At 39.8% G+C, this 15,361-nt stretch overlaps 2 protein-coding genes across 3 annotated transcripts; one reads left to right on the forward strand and one right to left on the reverse strand.

The window, feature by feature from the left end:
• The first annotated feature begins 741 nt into the window (after nucleotides 1-741).
• On the forward strand, nucleotides 742-6,448 carry fhl2a (four and a half LIM domains 2a). Its single transcript, XM_070837707.1, has 7 exons — nucleotides 742-772; nucleotides 3,304-3,479; nucleotides 3,604-3,778; nucleotides 4,258-4,260; nucleotides 5,026-5,195; nucleotides 5,312-5,498; nucleotides 5,590-6,448. Exons 2-7 carry the CDS (start codon nucleotides 3,324-3,326, stop codon nucleotides 5,739-5,741), a joined length of 843 nt encoding a protein of 280 aa, XP_070693808.1. The 5' UTR covers nucleotides 742-772; nucleotides 3,304-3,323; the 3' UTR covers nucleotides 5,742-6,448.
• Nucleotides 6,449-6,470: 22 nt separating this feature from the next.
• Nucleotides 6,471-11,456, reverse strand: c10h2orf49 (chromosome 10 C2orf49 homolog). 2 transcript variants are annotated; one of them, XM_070837706.1, is made up of 4 exons: nucleotides 11,346-11,456; nucleotides 11,017-11,180; nucleotides 9,652-9,847; nucleotides 6,471-7,665 (listed from the first exon to the last, which is right to left on the reverse strand). In XM_070837706.1, exons 1-4 carry the CDS (start codon nucleotides 11,448-11,450, stop codon nucleotides 7,609-7,611), a joined length of 522 nt encoding a protein of 173 aa, XP_070693807.1. In that variant the 5' UTR covers nucleotides 11,451-11,456; the 3' UTR covers nucleotides 6,471-7,608. The 2 variants fall into 2 exon arrangements, with proteins under 2 accessions (XP_070693807.1, XP_070693806.1); XM_070837705.1 differs by having other exon boundaries at nucleotides 9,652-9,898.
• Nucleotides 11,457-15,361: the final 3,905 nt, after the last annotated feature.

Below are 15,361 nucleotides of genomic sequence, written 5' to 3' on the forward strand. Positions count from 1 at the left end.
GAGAGTGTGGGGTTGCAGAAAATAGTGCTACAATTTTCTTAGAAACGATGTGCGTGTCTGTCATTACTGAGCCTGGATACTGTACCTAACACTGTGGAGGCTTGGGACTGAGTGCGTATTCCCCCGTGAGGAGAAATATAGGGAGGTAGAGACAGATGAGACATATGAGCTGGGGCAGAACTCACAAGACCACAATCTTTGACATTTGACACTTGGCATCCTTTCCATCATACATTAAAGCCATCTGAAGACTGTGGCAATATGTGACAGCTTGTGTGTGTTTGTGTGTGTTGGCATGCAATATTATGATAAAGATAACCGCAGATATCTCCGATGTAAAGAAAACAGCACTTGAGAGCAATGACCTGCTGTCCCCCAGGATGCAGTACAGGGAGGGATGATATGATAAGGCTGTTAAGGGGAGAAACAAAACAATACTAGAATACTGGAAAGATGAAGTGAAATTTAAGTGAGTGAGTGAACAAGTGAATCAGTGAGTGAGTATATGAGAGTGACCTTAAAAGGCCACACGGTCTGAATGAGCGAGTGAAAGGGGGCCTTGGGGTTATCTCTATGAAGTGCTGCTGTATTTATAGATCTTCTCAAAAAAGATTCCCTGCCCCCTTGCTACCCCCTCAGTTGCCCCTCCCCCATTTTCAATTAGCCCCTGATGGGTGGAGTAATGCAATCAGGAGTAACTACAGCTCTCCCGGAGCCTCCTCTCTCAGTCTGCCCCAGACTCGGCACAGGCACACACTCCTCAGACAGGAAGGTAAGACTCAACTCTGCTCAACTGCTCCACTATCCATCCATTCACTCGTCCTTGATTCCACCCATTCATCCTTTCACTGGTCTTCATTCATCATGTCTTCCATTCTCCGGGACGCAGCTGCTCACTGTGTTCTGGCATCCTCCTCTCTGCCTCCCCACCCACCTGCTTATGTTCCCCCTCTCTCCCCCTGCACAGCACCTTCACTATTTAACTACCTCTTCTCTCTCCCCCACTTTCTGTCATCCTGTCTGCCTTGGAGACAGCCTGACTTCCTCTTTCATTGAATCATTTTATCATCTATTTTCGTCCAAAAAAATTCACGACCCCTGCAGACCCCTGTTAGCAGAGCTCATTTCCACCCTTCTTTCCTCCCTTCTCATCAAGCTCACGCTTCCCATCAGCAAAACTGTGTTGATGAAGGTGTCAGCTCCTCACATTAATACACAGTAGTGACTTCCATTTTGGCAACCTGGCCTCTTCTTGCGCTTTGTTTGTGGCCTTACAGCATTTGACGCACTTCACAGCATTTTGGTGAGACGCAGTTACCTATAAAATCTTATAGTCACTTCCCCAGTGCACAAAAAAAGTACCTGTTAATACAATGCAACAACTAAGGGGTTTGAAAGGTTCCTAGAAATATCTCCACATAGGGGAGGAATATAGTCTATACAGTAGTTTGTCAGTTTTACAGTTAATAGAAGCGGTCAGGCTGAATTGAAAACTTTTGTTTATACTGCGTTTACTTCGAGTGTGAGGCATAATTTGGTGTTCGTTGGAACATATTTCATCTCATTATTTACTGACAATGCTATTATTAATGGCAGTTGTTCATACTTAAGTGACTGGGAATTCCTCCAGAATTGTTGCTTTGAAACAGCGGAAATTGGTGTAAGCAAGCTCTTTAGGAATGTCACTGTCTGAGGAAGTACTGGTCTATAGTTTGCATTTCTTCAGATGGGTGCGTAACGCTTTGAAGACACTATTGTGCGTCCTTAAAACATCTGGAATTATGAATAAAAGCAGACGATTGCAGGATTTCTAGAGTCGTTTGAGGCACTGAAATTCAGAAGACGACAGAATAACATTTTCAAACTAAACTGAAAAATAATTGTAAATTTAAACAAAATCTTATTTTCAACAAAATGCACAAAGAGTTGTTTGTCTGAGGACTGACTGGGCTCAACAGCGGTATGTACCTCAGTTCGGCATCAAGTGGGAGACTCCCAGATGGGCAGCATCAAAGAGACCCCAGAAGCTGGGAAACAGCTGCTTGACATTTCTGAATAGCTGAAGGTTTTATTTGGGGGAGTTGAGATTATCCTTTTTTTATTTTTAGGAGTCAGATAAATCCTTATATAAGCTAGGTGAGTCATGATGGGAGCAACAGACAATGACAGAATGTAGGAGGGGTCAAAAATAACTCAGAGCAGACAGGACAAGTAGATTAAACCTCTCAGCTTCAGCCAGATAAAAGATACTAACCTCTTGGATGTCGGAAACATCACAAATCACTCACAGATCTCGTGTGGGACCACTGAGGGGGAAATACACAGTGAGATCAAGGGGAAGACATGCTGACAGCCTAAGCACAATAAAACAGCAAAATAACAGAGGGGAGCAGCTCAATTAAAAACAGAAATTTAAGAAATTAAGAAAAAGCAGCAGGTTTTTTAGCCTCGTGAATAGCACAGCAGACATGAATAGTAGTGTGTGAGTGACGAACAAAAAGCCTGGGGTTGTATTAAAAGCTATAAGCACTGGGACACTGGGCAACTACACCTTTACTCCCTCTGTTTTTGTTTTTATCCTATCATCTCTATACCGCTCACAAAGACCGCTACACATACTTGATATAACATGTGGCCTACACCATCCTTGGCCAGGAGAGAGTAAGAGTATTTAGGCACAGGTGGGATAACCAGAGGGCTTAACAGGCAGACCACAAACAGCTGCAGACTGTGAGTGGCCATTATTATGAGTGCCATTCAAACCCACTTACCCACTGACGCCCACACTCACTCACATACACACATGCTTTATGACAAGGGATACTGTGATCTGGTGCTGACAGCTGGACGTGAGGTAATGGATGGGTCAGTGTATGGGGGCATGGTGAGCACTGGTATGCAATGGGGCAAAAGTCGACTGTCTCTAAGCAGGGCTGATAGGAGTTATTTATATCCTCCTCATCTGTCACCTTCTACTTTTGACACTGAGAACAAAATGAAAGACCGCTGAGAGATGGGAGAGAGAGAGATGAAAGCTACAACAAAAAAAAAAAGCTACACAGATAAAAACTGTAACGTGAAGGCTCTCGATTCTCTGTGTGTCCTTGAAAACATTTATTGCTTGGAATTTATGATCTCTAAGAAATTGCTCTCAGCTGAGCATCACTATTACTGCAACAATGTTTTTGAACTGAGTAACAAAGCTTGATTTTATTGAGTCGACAGAATAAAGTCACATACTTTAGGCTGAATTCGTCCTCTCTCCTCACTTTCTGTGTCTCTTTGTCGACCCCTCTCTCTCAGGTGAGTGACCCTGGGTCAAAATGACCGAGCGCTACGACTGCCACTACTGCAAGGAGTCCCTGTTTGGGAAGAAGTATGTTCTGAGAGAGGAGAATCCCTACTGTGTGAAATGTTATGAGAGCCTGTACTCCAACACCTGCGAGGAGTGCAAGAAGCCCATTGGCTGCAACACCAGGGTGAGCGATATCACAAAAAAACATTGTACATATAAGCCCTAAAATGCTCTTTATGTCAGTTTCTGTTTTGAATACTGATTATCATCAAAGTAATAATCTATGTGTCCATCTGATGTTCCTGCAGGATCTGTCCTACAAGGACCGTCACTGGCATGAGGACTGTTTCATGTGCTTCCAGTGCAAACGCTCGCTGGTAGACAAGCCCTTCTCTACCAAGGATGAACAGCTCCTCTGCACCGAGTGCTACTCCAATGAGTATTCCTCCAAGTGCCATGACTGCAAGAAAACCATCATGCCAGGTAGGAAGAAAACCACGAAGAGCAACATATTCAAGTTAAAACTGACACCACCATTTATTTATTTTTTGTCAATTTCTGATATGAATAAACTGCTGTCACTCAGCTGAACTGTAAGTCTTTGTGAGTGACAACCCCAAGCTAGACTGTTAATATCACATGTATCACTATAACTGTGTTTGTGTCTATTGGAGCATCATGTAAATATTCAGTTTCCTGTCTTAATTAACTGCTTTAAAGGGGGTTGACAACCAAGCCTCTTCCTCAACAATATTTAATGTTTCTTCTAAACTCATCACACAGGTGAAAAGAGCATGGGATACATAAACACAATCCCTAACCGGCTAAAGTGGGAAGTGCATTTCAGCGAGAGGAAGTGTCAAGGGAGGGAATGAATAAAACAAAATCCATTCTTTTAGGTTGTGTTTGTGGTTTTAGAGGCTCCCTTACAGAACAAAGAGAATATTAGTTAAGTATAAAAGAAGGTCATCAGCATACATGGATACTTTTTGTGTGCACCTGTTGCCACAAGGGGAGCATAGCGGAGTCTAAATCTTTAGTCTACATCATTCTCTCAAGTGAGGATCTTACAAACCAGCTACATTTATATTCTGTGGTCATTGTCTACATATTTAGGTAGTGTGTGAGGATGGACTGTAGAATAGAGAGACATCTCCTCAAGTATAAGTATTTGTTAACTGCAGAATAGTGATGCTGTTCAGGATATTGGTATTGAGTATTGGGTTCGTGTGTGGTTTGGAAACAGAACATCTAGTCATAGAAAGGCAAATAGAGCCATAGTAATACAGTTATATTGTCTGTGTAGTAATTCAGTCAATACACTATAAATAGCAACTGTGCAACAGTAACTGTGTTTTCAGGCCTCATACACAGTACCACTGTACATGTCTTTGACTGTATTTATCTAAGAGTATAAGCATGTGTGCGTGTACTGCGGCAATTCTAACGAAATACAGAAATACAGCACACCTCAGACTTTTAAGCCATAAATTCTAAGAGCTACTAAAGTACAACCCTAACCCTACCTAATATAATATATATCTATAGGTGTTACTAAACAACAGTTAAGCTGAAGTCTTTCCATAAGTTGGACTGTTTGCTCGAAAAGTAAAAAAAAAAAGAAGCTTTTTTTAACTCCAAAACATATGTTTTCTGTTTTTCTAATTCTGTCTTATTGCTGTTCTCTTCACATCCATTCACTAATTCCCTCACTTTATGTTTCTCTGAAGGGTCCAGGAAAATGGAGCACAAGGGGAACAGCTGGCATGAGACCTGTTTCACCTGCCAGAGATGTCAGCAGCCTATTGGCACCAAGAGCTTCATCCCTAAGGACAACCATAACTTCTGTGTGCCCTGCTATGAGAAGCAGTTTGCTATGCAGTGTGTGCACTGCAAGAAGGTAGGACACCCAATTGTGTAACTGTTAACGTCAGTTTTAAATTATCCTCCATCGTCACTCAAAGGAGCATTATTACACATATGTGACAATATTTCACTCTTCCTCCCTCTTATCAGCCCATCACCACCGGCGGGGTGACCTACCATGACCAGCCGTGGCACAAGGACTGCTTCCTGTGCACTAGCTGCAAGCAGCAGCTGTCTGGCCAGCGGTTTACCTCTAGAGATGACTTTGCCTATTGTCTCAACTGCTTCTGCAACCTTTATGCCAAGAAGTGCGCCTCGTGCACCACCCCCATTAGCGGTAATCACAATTAATCAATCTAATGGTCTCCCTGAAAGTAAAAAGGATTATTTATAAAATGTTCTGACTTGGACTTGTTCTTCACCCTCAGGCCTTGGAGGCAGCAAGTACATTTCCTTTGAGGAGCGCCAGTGGCACAATGACTGCTTCAACTGTAAGAAGTGCTCCGTGTCTCTGGTCGGCCGTGGCTTCCTCACTGAGCGCGATGATATCCTGTGCCCAGAGTGCGGCAAGGACATCTAATTCGGTCCGCAGCACTACGGATGACCATGTTGTGACAGAGATGCAATAAATACTATTAGAGCACAGATCATAGCGTCCATAGCCTCTTAACTATCTAGCATTACTATGAATGTACATTGTTGAAATACAAACCACTAACAGTGTTATTTGAATTTAGAAAGTATATTTAAGTTAAATGTTCACTCTTTGACAAAAAGTCATTACTAATGAAATAACTGTTGGCATGAATGACCTTTGCTTATGAAACAGCAACATGTTTTCAGATAATGTATGACACGCTGTATGGAGCATTTAAAAATATTATAAATAAATATTATACAATATTAATGTAGACAACTTTGAAGTGTAATAATAATTACTGCTATTTGCATGGACTAGGTTGATACTGTGATTAGAAGAGGTTTTGTGAATGAGTTCTATTACCAAATAATATATTAAAATTGTGTCGTTACTCTTATAATTGCCAACTGTAGCTGTGCATGAAATTTAGGAATTTCAGAATTGTTTATATTTAAAAAAAAGGGTCAAAATGTTTCTATTGGCAACTATTAAGCAGGTTATGCACAGAATGAACACAGAAGCTCCTGCAGATTGTTTGTATGACTGTTTACCAGAATGCTAGTTCAAGAGTACAATAAGTACTGCATGTATCTCAATACTAGTGTATAAAACATGGGTCACAAGGCTGCTGCCTTTTCTACTATAATGAAATCAACATAAGTAATTGACTGTACTGAGACAATTTATTTAAAAAAAATTGTTGGTAGAAACATGACACTGGATTTAACAATGGATTAAAAATGCTTAGCGAATCTTGTTTCTGCGTATTTGTGATGATCTCTGCTCACATCCATTTCAAAATCAGTCACTCCTAAATCAACTTATCCACAAAATCAACTACAGTTACTTCAAAAACACAATGTTCTTGGTTTCGTCCATATTCCTTTCTTTTGTCTGATTTATTAAAAGGTGATATTCAAATCCATGAATGCAAGTTATCCACCTCTATTTGGCGGTGGATTGTGATCAGCTGTATAAGAAAATCATTTCACGTCAATGTTATGTGAAACATATGTACAATACCGCACAACACCAATATTTAAAAACCCTGAACAACTTGTTTAATGTCACTGTGGTTCGAATAAATCCAAACCTCAGTGGAATGGAGCTCACTGAGAACAAAAACAACAGGGTTCAAAGAGTCAAGTGCAGACACACTATGTTCGGCATAATCTGCGGTTTAGATTAATTTATAAAAAGGTACACCACAGAAAAACTAAATATTTTTTCGCATTCCCTCATAACAAGCTCACAATGACTCTTAGATATGTCCAAATCCGTCTCAGACTATGAGAGTCTGTAGCATTTGTCTCAAACTCAATTTGTCCATTCAAGTCATGGAAAAACCCTGGCAGCAGACCCATCCTTTCAACCTGCACTGGAGCCCCTCTAACTCGTGCAAGGAAACATCAACAACCATAATTTCCACTGATGGTATTTCAGAGAACAAATGCTGTGTTGCTTTTTTTGCCGTCTAGACTGTCTCCTTGAGGGGGACTGAAGGAGAGCTGCTGATCACTGATGGTAAGGGCACTTAAGGTTGTGGAGAGCAACAGGGAAGCTAATGACTTCAAAGGAAGACGATCTTCAGAGCACCCCTCCATTCTGTCAGCTATCAGTCCTGAACGAGAGGCGATGTGGCCCTGACATGCAGGGAAAAGGGTTTTCTTCCCTTTACTGACACCGTTAGTGGGATAACCGTGGTAGGAAGAGCACAGGTAGAGGGCAACGACAATTGCTGGGAGCGGAGTGGTCTGTCCTTCAGAGCCTGAACTCCCATCAGGCCTGTGTGAATAGGGGTCAGATGTCAGGGCCATGTTACATGCTGGATCTTTTTCTTCATCTCTGGTGACTTCATGGCACCCTAAAGAGATTGAAAATGAAACATCAACAGGTTTTACAACATAAAAGGTACCTAAATGTGTTACCGGTCAGTTCAATTTATAGCCTGACATCAGCAGACCAAATTGGAAATGCAAATATGTCTAAAACGTCTCAGTTCAAGCCCCAATGTCAATGGGCCAAAATGCCTTGACAGACCTACAACCAATCAGAGCAACGAAACGCGTGGCATCACCAAATCCTGTGGGAAGTACGGCAAACATATCTTTCTTATCAATGAAAGCTTCATGTGCAGTTGTTTACTCTTCTTTTAGAGAAAATACACCTTTCAGTTCAAATCCAAGATACAAGTCTCTGGATTTTTCAGCTCTTTGGCATTTTTAAACACTCAAGGCAGGTTCATAAAATAAATATAATAAACCTGTAATGTGGTTTAACTTGAGCTGTCTGTTTCAACTCTTTTTATTATCACAACTTGAAGTTGTCTATTAACATAATGTCAATAAAAAAAAATGTCTGAAAAGCCAAAAATCAAACAGGGAATCTTCAGATTACCGGATGACACTACCACTCCACGCCCCACCAAAAGCACAGCTGCGCTAACAGTGCTAACTTGGGTTAGTTAGGGCCTTGACCTTAAGCCGCCGGGGGGACCAGAGGTGGGCACCATTTTGCTGCAACAACTTTAGCAGTAACTGCTAAATGAGCGGCACCACTTGCATGTACAGGGTAATACACAGTGCATGTCTCTACAATGTGTAACATTAGACAGCCAATCACCAGCATTATTAGAATATTGGTACAAGCATGCTGTAGGCTTATTGGCTCACTGACATTGATGAGGTTCTCTTTAGGTATTGAAATTTGGTACCAAATGACAAGGCACTTTTTAATACTCTGAAGTAGTGATGGGTCCAGCAACACCGATGCGTCGGCGCATGTGTCGAGCTCACAGAGCGGAACCCTGTGTGGGTGCGCGTATCCCGTTCAGAAAAAGTCACGTGACCGACACAGACGCTGTTTCGTCTGTCACTGAGTCGCCAAACTGTGTTTATAAGGAAGCGCATTTGTCAACGGGATGCATCTCTTCCGGCTGTCCCTACAGTTTTTACGCACGCCAGCTTCATCAGTGCCTTGCGAGCGGGAGTTCTCCAAAGCTGGAGAACTTGCCTCCAAGAAACGGAATCGATTGAATGCAAGACACTGGAAAAACTTGTTTTTTTGAATAAAAATTTGAAAAAAAAAGAAGAATTCACTTTGATTTTCACATTACGACACACGTTCACATTATTTATTGACTGTACATTTTAAAGATAAAGATATTTTACACTTAGATTAAGATAGAAAATAATACAATAACAAATAATATTATTGTGTATATACTAGGTCATTTAATCAGTATGTCAGTGGAGTCTCTCAACCAGGTTGCCTGCAATAATGTTTACGATCCAGCAGGTGTCCCTATTGAGTAACAGTGACACAGTACCGACACAGTATCGACACAGTTTGGGTAATGTGCCGCAACGGTTCAGGAGGCCTCATCTACCCATCACTACTCTGAAGTATCAAAGCAATTCGGTCGGTGCCAAAAAAAGCATCAAAGTTCTGCGCCTAGCCCCAGCGTGCAGATTCATCTGGTTTCAGAGGCTTTTAAATGTATTGATTCAAACTAATTTACTGTTGACAGCTTTCGGTGTTGCACAAAAAAAAAAGTTACAGTTACAAAAAGGCAAAAGGAATTTTTTTTTGCCCTTTCTAACAGTTCAGGCTTTCTCTACGATTTGATCTCTGTCAATTCTTTGAAACTGATAGAACATTATAATGCAGCAAATCATTACAGTGTGTGACATTCCTGCTTTTCTTGAAAAAATATTTTTCTAATTAAGCAGTGTCAGTTCTCATTAATTAACAATACAATTAAACACTAAATACTGATATGATAATTATGCACCTTTACCTTGAATCACACAGTAAATCTGACTACAGTGAGAGAACAAAACATTCCTACCGAGCTGTTTGCTTCTCGCTTGAGGTTTGCTGTGTCAGTGCTGCGATGAATGGATGACGCAGATGTGTTTCCAGACAGCCTGCGGATGGGGTTGGTCAGGTTTGCAGCAGGAGGAGGTTTTAACCTGTCAGTGATTCCCGATGACACGCTGGTTCCCTCTGGTTTCTTTACTTTGAGTGGGCCCGAGTGAGAGGAACTGCCATCAAACACAATCAGAGGCCTTTTCCTATTGTGGTCGGTGGTGGAACTGGGGATTACCAAACAACAATAATCAATTGTTTACACTCAATGGAGCCGATAGTAAGGATTTTATTTTCCACCACATTTCAATCATTCACTCACTTGTACCGGTTTGGTATTTTGGAGACCAGAAATGACCAGAAATGCGTTTTGTCTACCCACAGCACACTGTAACATTTTTGTTACTTAAATTATAACTTAAAAAGGTTTGTGCACATAAGCCTCTCTAAAATCTCCTTTAGTCATGTTTTGCTTTACTATTTCACTTGTGCTTAACGCTCCCAACCTAAGGAACAAGTTTCCTGAACACCTGAGATCTGCTAAAACTGTCAGCTCATTTAAATCAGGCCCTAAATCATTACAGTTTACTTTCCAATGAATGAGCTACCCAACTTTCTATTGATCTGTGACTATTTATCTGCATGCTTTTGTTGTCTGCTTTTTACTCAAAGTGCATCTTCTCTTAATCTTTATCTATTTATTGGCTTGTCTTTTAGCAAGCAATGATGAGTAATAGTCATCCACAACAGCTAGCAGCTTATGCTGAAGGCCTTTGTTTTACACTCTTTTCAGCCATCTAATTACTCACATCAGATCCACTGGTTAAATTTTAGGGATGCACCAATCGATCCAAATCTGTCGAATCAGGATCTGCCCTGATACTGACTAAACATTTAATACCAGTGACGTAGTTTTAATGCCACAGCTAATCCTCATGTCATCTTGCCTACAGATGACTTGTATTAGTTCCAAGCAGTGAGGTAAACAGCTTTACATTTGTGAAAAAGAGGATCTGAGTCTGTACTGGGAGTCACGCTGACACATTCCTATTAGATTTAATAGTTAACATTACAGTCACATTTCTACAAAGCCAGCTTACTTATAACATACATTGTTATATATTTCTGACTTTGTTTCACCAGACTGGTATCACACTGGTGTATGGGAGGCTAGGGGTGCTATTCAGTTTGTGAAATATCGGATTTAAATGTTGGGGACACATTATGTTAAGCTGGACCAGACAGCAGACACAGAAAGCTCAGTAAAATGCCCTTTGACAGATTAAAAAAGTGACATTTTTATGTTCACAGGAAGCCTGGAAGTCCGAATCACATGTGGGGTTACCTGTCCGGCCTGGGACCGGCCGGTGTCTGCCTCCCCCGGGTCTTCTCCATCCTCTTGCCCCAGCGGCTGTTGGGTAAAGTCCTCTGCGGCAGCGGGATGACATGCCGCAGGTAAAGCTCCGTGATCTGGTCCCGACCCTCACACTCTCTGGTGCTGACATTTTTCTGAATCACAGGGACACGAGTGTTAGTCTAAATATATTCATACAGCTAAATATGAACACACGGCTATGCTGGCTGTTAGCCGGTATGCTAACATTACGGGCTCCTTCCTCCTTTAGCGCCACATTAAATTAGACTTTTCGCGTTTCTCTCTGAACATTAACTCACCTCACTTAAGATTAGCAGCATAAAATCTTGAGACAACAGCTCAGGATGCAGTAAAAGATCCGACGTAGAAACAGACTTTCCGTCTTGTTCCGTGGAAGTCGCCATATTTGATTCTCATCGGTTCCCGGCATGCAACGCGTCACAACAACCCGGCTTGCAGCATCTCACGTCCGTGAAACTATTTCTATGCACAGACTTTATAATATAATGTAGTCTGACATACAGTCTGTGTCTGTGCACGTCTCTATGTCTATTTAAGAAATATCCATTCATTCATTTTTATCAGGAGTTAAAGTGCAAACTACAGACTTGATATTTTAAGTAGAAACGCTTAAATTACTCCAGAAGCTGAACATGTTCCATCTACCAGCCTGTTTGTTCATTGCCAGTTTTAAGAAAATACTTAATACTTTTGTGTATTAAGTATTGTGACAATAAACATCGTTAAAGTTGTTTCATCTCATTTTAAACTCCTTCCTTTTAATCAGATACGCCCATATGCCTATAAAATACTGGCCAAACGTATGCAATGCCTAAACAGAGGTTTTTTAAATATAAGTAAACATTAAAAGCAAAATAATAACTGCACATATAGTAGCATTACTTATATCTACACCTGCACTAAATATTTTATACTCATACTTGAATCTGCATTGCCTACTGTAACTGCTGCACATGCTCATACTGTATATTTCTTGGTATATTTATTTCACTCTGTGTACACTGTTAATACAGTTCAAACTTTATAAATCTTAACTACTCTTCAGTTACTTGTATCACCTGTATACTATGCAGGCTACATGGCTCTGCATGTAACTGCTTTTTGCACTTCTGGTTAAATGCTAAACGGCCTTTCTTTGTCTCAGTACTTGTACTTGAATCTAGTGTGCACACATGTAATGTTGTTGCACATGATGTCTTTTGTACAGTATAAACGTATAAATGTGTTTCTTGTGATTCACTACGCCTAAAATAATATTCTGGAATCACCACACTTAATAGATACAGAAACATTCCCACGTTTGTTTCGTTCAACTGCCTATATGTTAACGCAAGCTTTAAAGCACATGTTGGAAGGAATGTCAGCTCCTCTGCAGACACTCTGATAGAAATGTGCTCCTGCCTGCTAGATTGAAAACAACAGAGATCCTGGTCATGTTTCTTTCCATACAGTTGTTGGATGTTTCCTGGTTGTTAAACACAACAGACTATTTGTGATAGTTCTTTCATAATTAGATAATGTCAGTCATGTGTCTCAGTGTCTAAATCATGTCCTGTTAGTCCATCATGTGCTGGTTCAACCACTGGTCCTGCTGTTGGGCATGCATTAGGGTAAATATCCATATTATTCATCACAACAGTTAGAACGTAAGACACCTTTCACATGAATCAAGTCAAGCGATTGTTCATATGAAAGCTTTTTATAACCCCAAACTATGTCCCTGTTGCAGCCTTGGAGGTGCTGCTGTCAGAGCCTCTGATCAAAGCCAAAGTGGCCCTTCCCCTGACGTCTAAATGGTTACTTAGAGCTATGTCGAAATTAAGTTAGGACAGTAATGTGATGTAGAAGCAACCATGAGATCCAAATTAAAAGGAAAACTATGGGTTGGTTGTATTGTGTTCACATATAAATAAATGGGGCCTAAATTCATGTTTTACAGTGTTTACAGTAAATTGTTCAGCCTTATTTAATATAAAGAAAACAAAACAGTGGTGGATATTTTCATATTAACTAAACATAAACGTTCTTTGTGAAAATGCTTTGCTTAAGATTTGACATGAATGAAATTATAATTAAGTAATTAACTAATTAATCAGTATATCTATATCAATATTAATCAGTATATCTGCATATATACACAGCTTTTACAACAATATAGGCCCTCATTTTGCTTTTAGTTTATCAAGTATTTTCTTATTGTTACAAATTTTCCTTTAAATCAAGTGTGTAAATTCAAGGTAAATATGTGGTTACATTAGTAAAACTATTTCTCTTTTTATCTTACAGAATCAGCGTATCCTGAGAAGGGAGTATTGTTAACAGCTAAGCGACTTCCACGTTATTTAGAACAACATTCATATTGTACATTAAATTACATTTCACACTGAATATAAAATTGTCTCCCAGTGGTTCACAAGTTAGAGAAGCACAGAACACAGAAAACAATTTAATTTCATGGTTTATGTCTTTTTTGAATCATGTGAGTGTCAGATCAAACCCATTAAACAGTACTAGCTGCAGTGGTTTAAAACAGATGGATAAAAAATGAATATTTGAATGAATATGTTTTGATAATCCATTGATTGTTTCTGTCATTCCAAACATCAGCATGTTCATAAATCTCCATTATGAGAATTTGCTGCTTTTATCTCTCTTTGTGATAGTAAATGTAAGTTGTACTGTTGGTCTGGACTTCATGACGTTCTGATGATCATTTTACACAATTATTAAATCAGTTAATTGGGAAAATAATCAGCACATAAACTGTTATAATGCAAACATCACTAGATGCCAAGAAACATCAAATTAAAAATCATCACAAACAAATGAGACCAAAAAAAAAAGACCACATTTCCCATCTACCTCACTCCTTCTTGTGAAAAAAAATGTTGCCTTAAGAGTTCAGTAACTTGGTTTGAGGCCTCCAGATCAATCTCTGATTTGTTCTGCGACTCAAACAGAATGAATGCGGTGAAACAAATGGAGCCAACTTATTTTGCAGCAGCACCATCTTCCTGTTTTGTGCAGAACAGCAATGCAGCCTCTATTTGGCTGGCTGAGGCAACCAGTGTTATAACGTGTTATCATCTTTCATCTTTATTGAATTTATACAAATATATCAAATGAATGCAGCAATAATTTATCAATATCAAATTGCAACACATAACTAAAACGCTACACACAGTTGTACACACATACACTTCATTTGTTCATACAGCATAAGTGATCTTTGAAAAATGACTTACACATTTTTTTGCAGGCCTCACTCTTGTAGAAAGATCACCTAACCAGACAGAATTCAATACACATCCACTCACAGTGAATAGACGTCTTTAGTATCCCAGCAACCAAGCTACTTATTTCCATTATGTCCAATGTACTTCATGTACATTGTAAAAACAGCAGACACGTGCGTTGTCTATTTATGATCCAAGGACTCCAGTCTGTTGATGTAACTCTTTTATAAACTATATTTATTAATTTTGGTCATTCATGAAACAATAACACATTCAAGTAAACATTCACAGCTCAATTACTGACACGCTTCTTTGTTAACACACTCATGGTTTCAAATAACAGTTTCAAATCACACAAGATTGTGTTTCTGCACACATTTCTTTAAAATTTGGTTTTAAAAAAGACATCAGTTGAAAGCTTACACACTCTTTCCTCTGAGAACACCACTGAACATTAATACCATGTATGCTTTTTTTTTTTTGTTGTTAAACCCACAACATGACTGACAATAGAATTGTTATCACCACGACTGCTCAAAGACTGAAAGTTGAATCTACAGCCTGGAGAAACAGAATGACATCGTTGAAACACGACGGACAATTTGAAACAGAGATGTAAACCAACAACGAAGGATATGAAATTGTTTGAATGGCAGATAAGTTTCAGAAACAATAACGGGCATGAAGTTAAATCATCAACCAGTTCATCTTCAGAATTAAAGTTCACTCTTTATTTGGGAAGCAGCAGACAAAATAATCCAACCACAAGGTCCAATCAGTAGATCTTGTGGAGCTTTGGATTGTGCCCCTTTGTCATAAAAGTGTGGATGCTTACATGTTTACATCTATGAACATGTTAGGGACTTCTCCCCCCGTTGGCTTTTAAATTGAGACTGAAAAATCACTCTTGTGGTGACATTATTTTGCCAACAACCAGTCTATTCCTTTAAGGTGAACTTAAGTTGCAAACTCTGATTGCTTATTATGAGCAAAAGAAAGAGTTGAGAGCAGTGTCAGCAGCTGCTGGCTTGTGCATCGACAAACAGGGAGGCTCGTTT

This window comes from Pempheris klunzingeri, chromosome 10, assembly GCF_042242105.1.
Source record: "Pempheris klunzingeri isolate RE-2024b chromosome 10, fPemKlu1.hap1, whole genome shotgun sequence".
In the NCBI taxonomy this organism is placed as follows: domain Eukaryota; kingdom Metazoa; phylum Chordata; class Actinopteri; order Acropomatiformes; family Pempheridae; genus Pempheris; species Pempheris klunzingeri.

What these genes read in the sequence shown, in the direction of transcription:
- c10h2orf49 (XM_070837705.1), bottom strand. Translation starts at nt 11,450, where the DNA reads ATGGCGACTTCCACGGAACAAGACGGAAAGTCTGTTTCTACGTCGGAT. An exon ending in TGCTGCTAATCTTAAGTGAG is followed by an intron (nt 11,181 to 11,345) that starts GTGAGTTAATGT and finishes CCTGTGATTCAG; the next exon opens with AAAAATGTCAGCACCAGAGA. An exon ending in AGCGAGAAGCAAACAGCTCG is followed by an intron (nt 7,666 to 9,651) that starts GTAGGAATGTTT and finishes CAATCTCTTTAG; the next exon opens with GGTGCCATGAAGTCACCAGA.
- fhl2a (XM_070837707.1), top strand. Translation starts at nt 3,324, where the DNA reads ATGACCGAGCGCTACGACTGCCACTACTGCAAGGAGTCCCTGTTTGGG. An exon ending in AGTGTGTGCACTGCAAGAAG is followed by an intron (nt 5,196 to 5,311) that starts GTAGGACACCCA and finishes CCCTCTTATCAG; the next exon opens with CCCATCACCACCGGCGGGGT. An exon ending in GTGCACCACCCCCATTAGCG is followed by an intron (nt 5,499 to 5,589) that starts GTAATCACAATT and finishes CTTCACCCTCAG; the next exon opens with GCCTTGGAGGCAGCAAGTAC.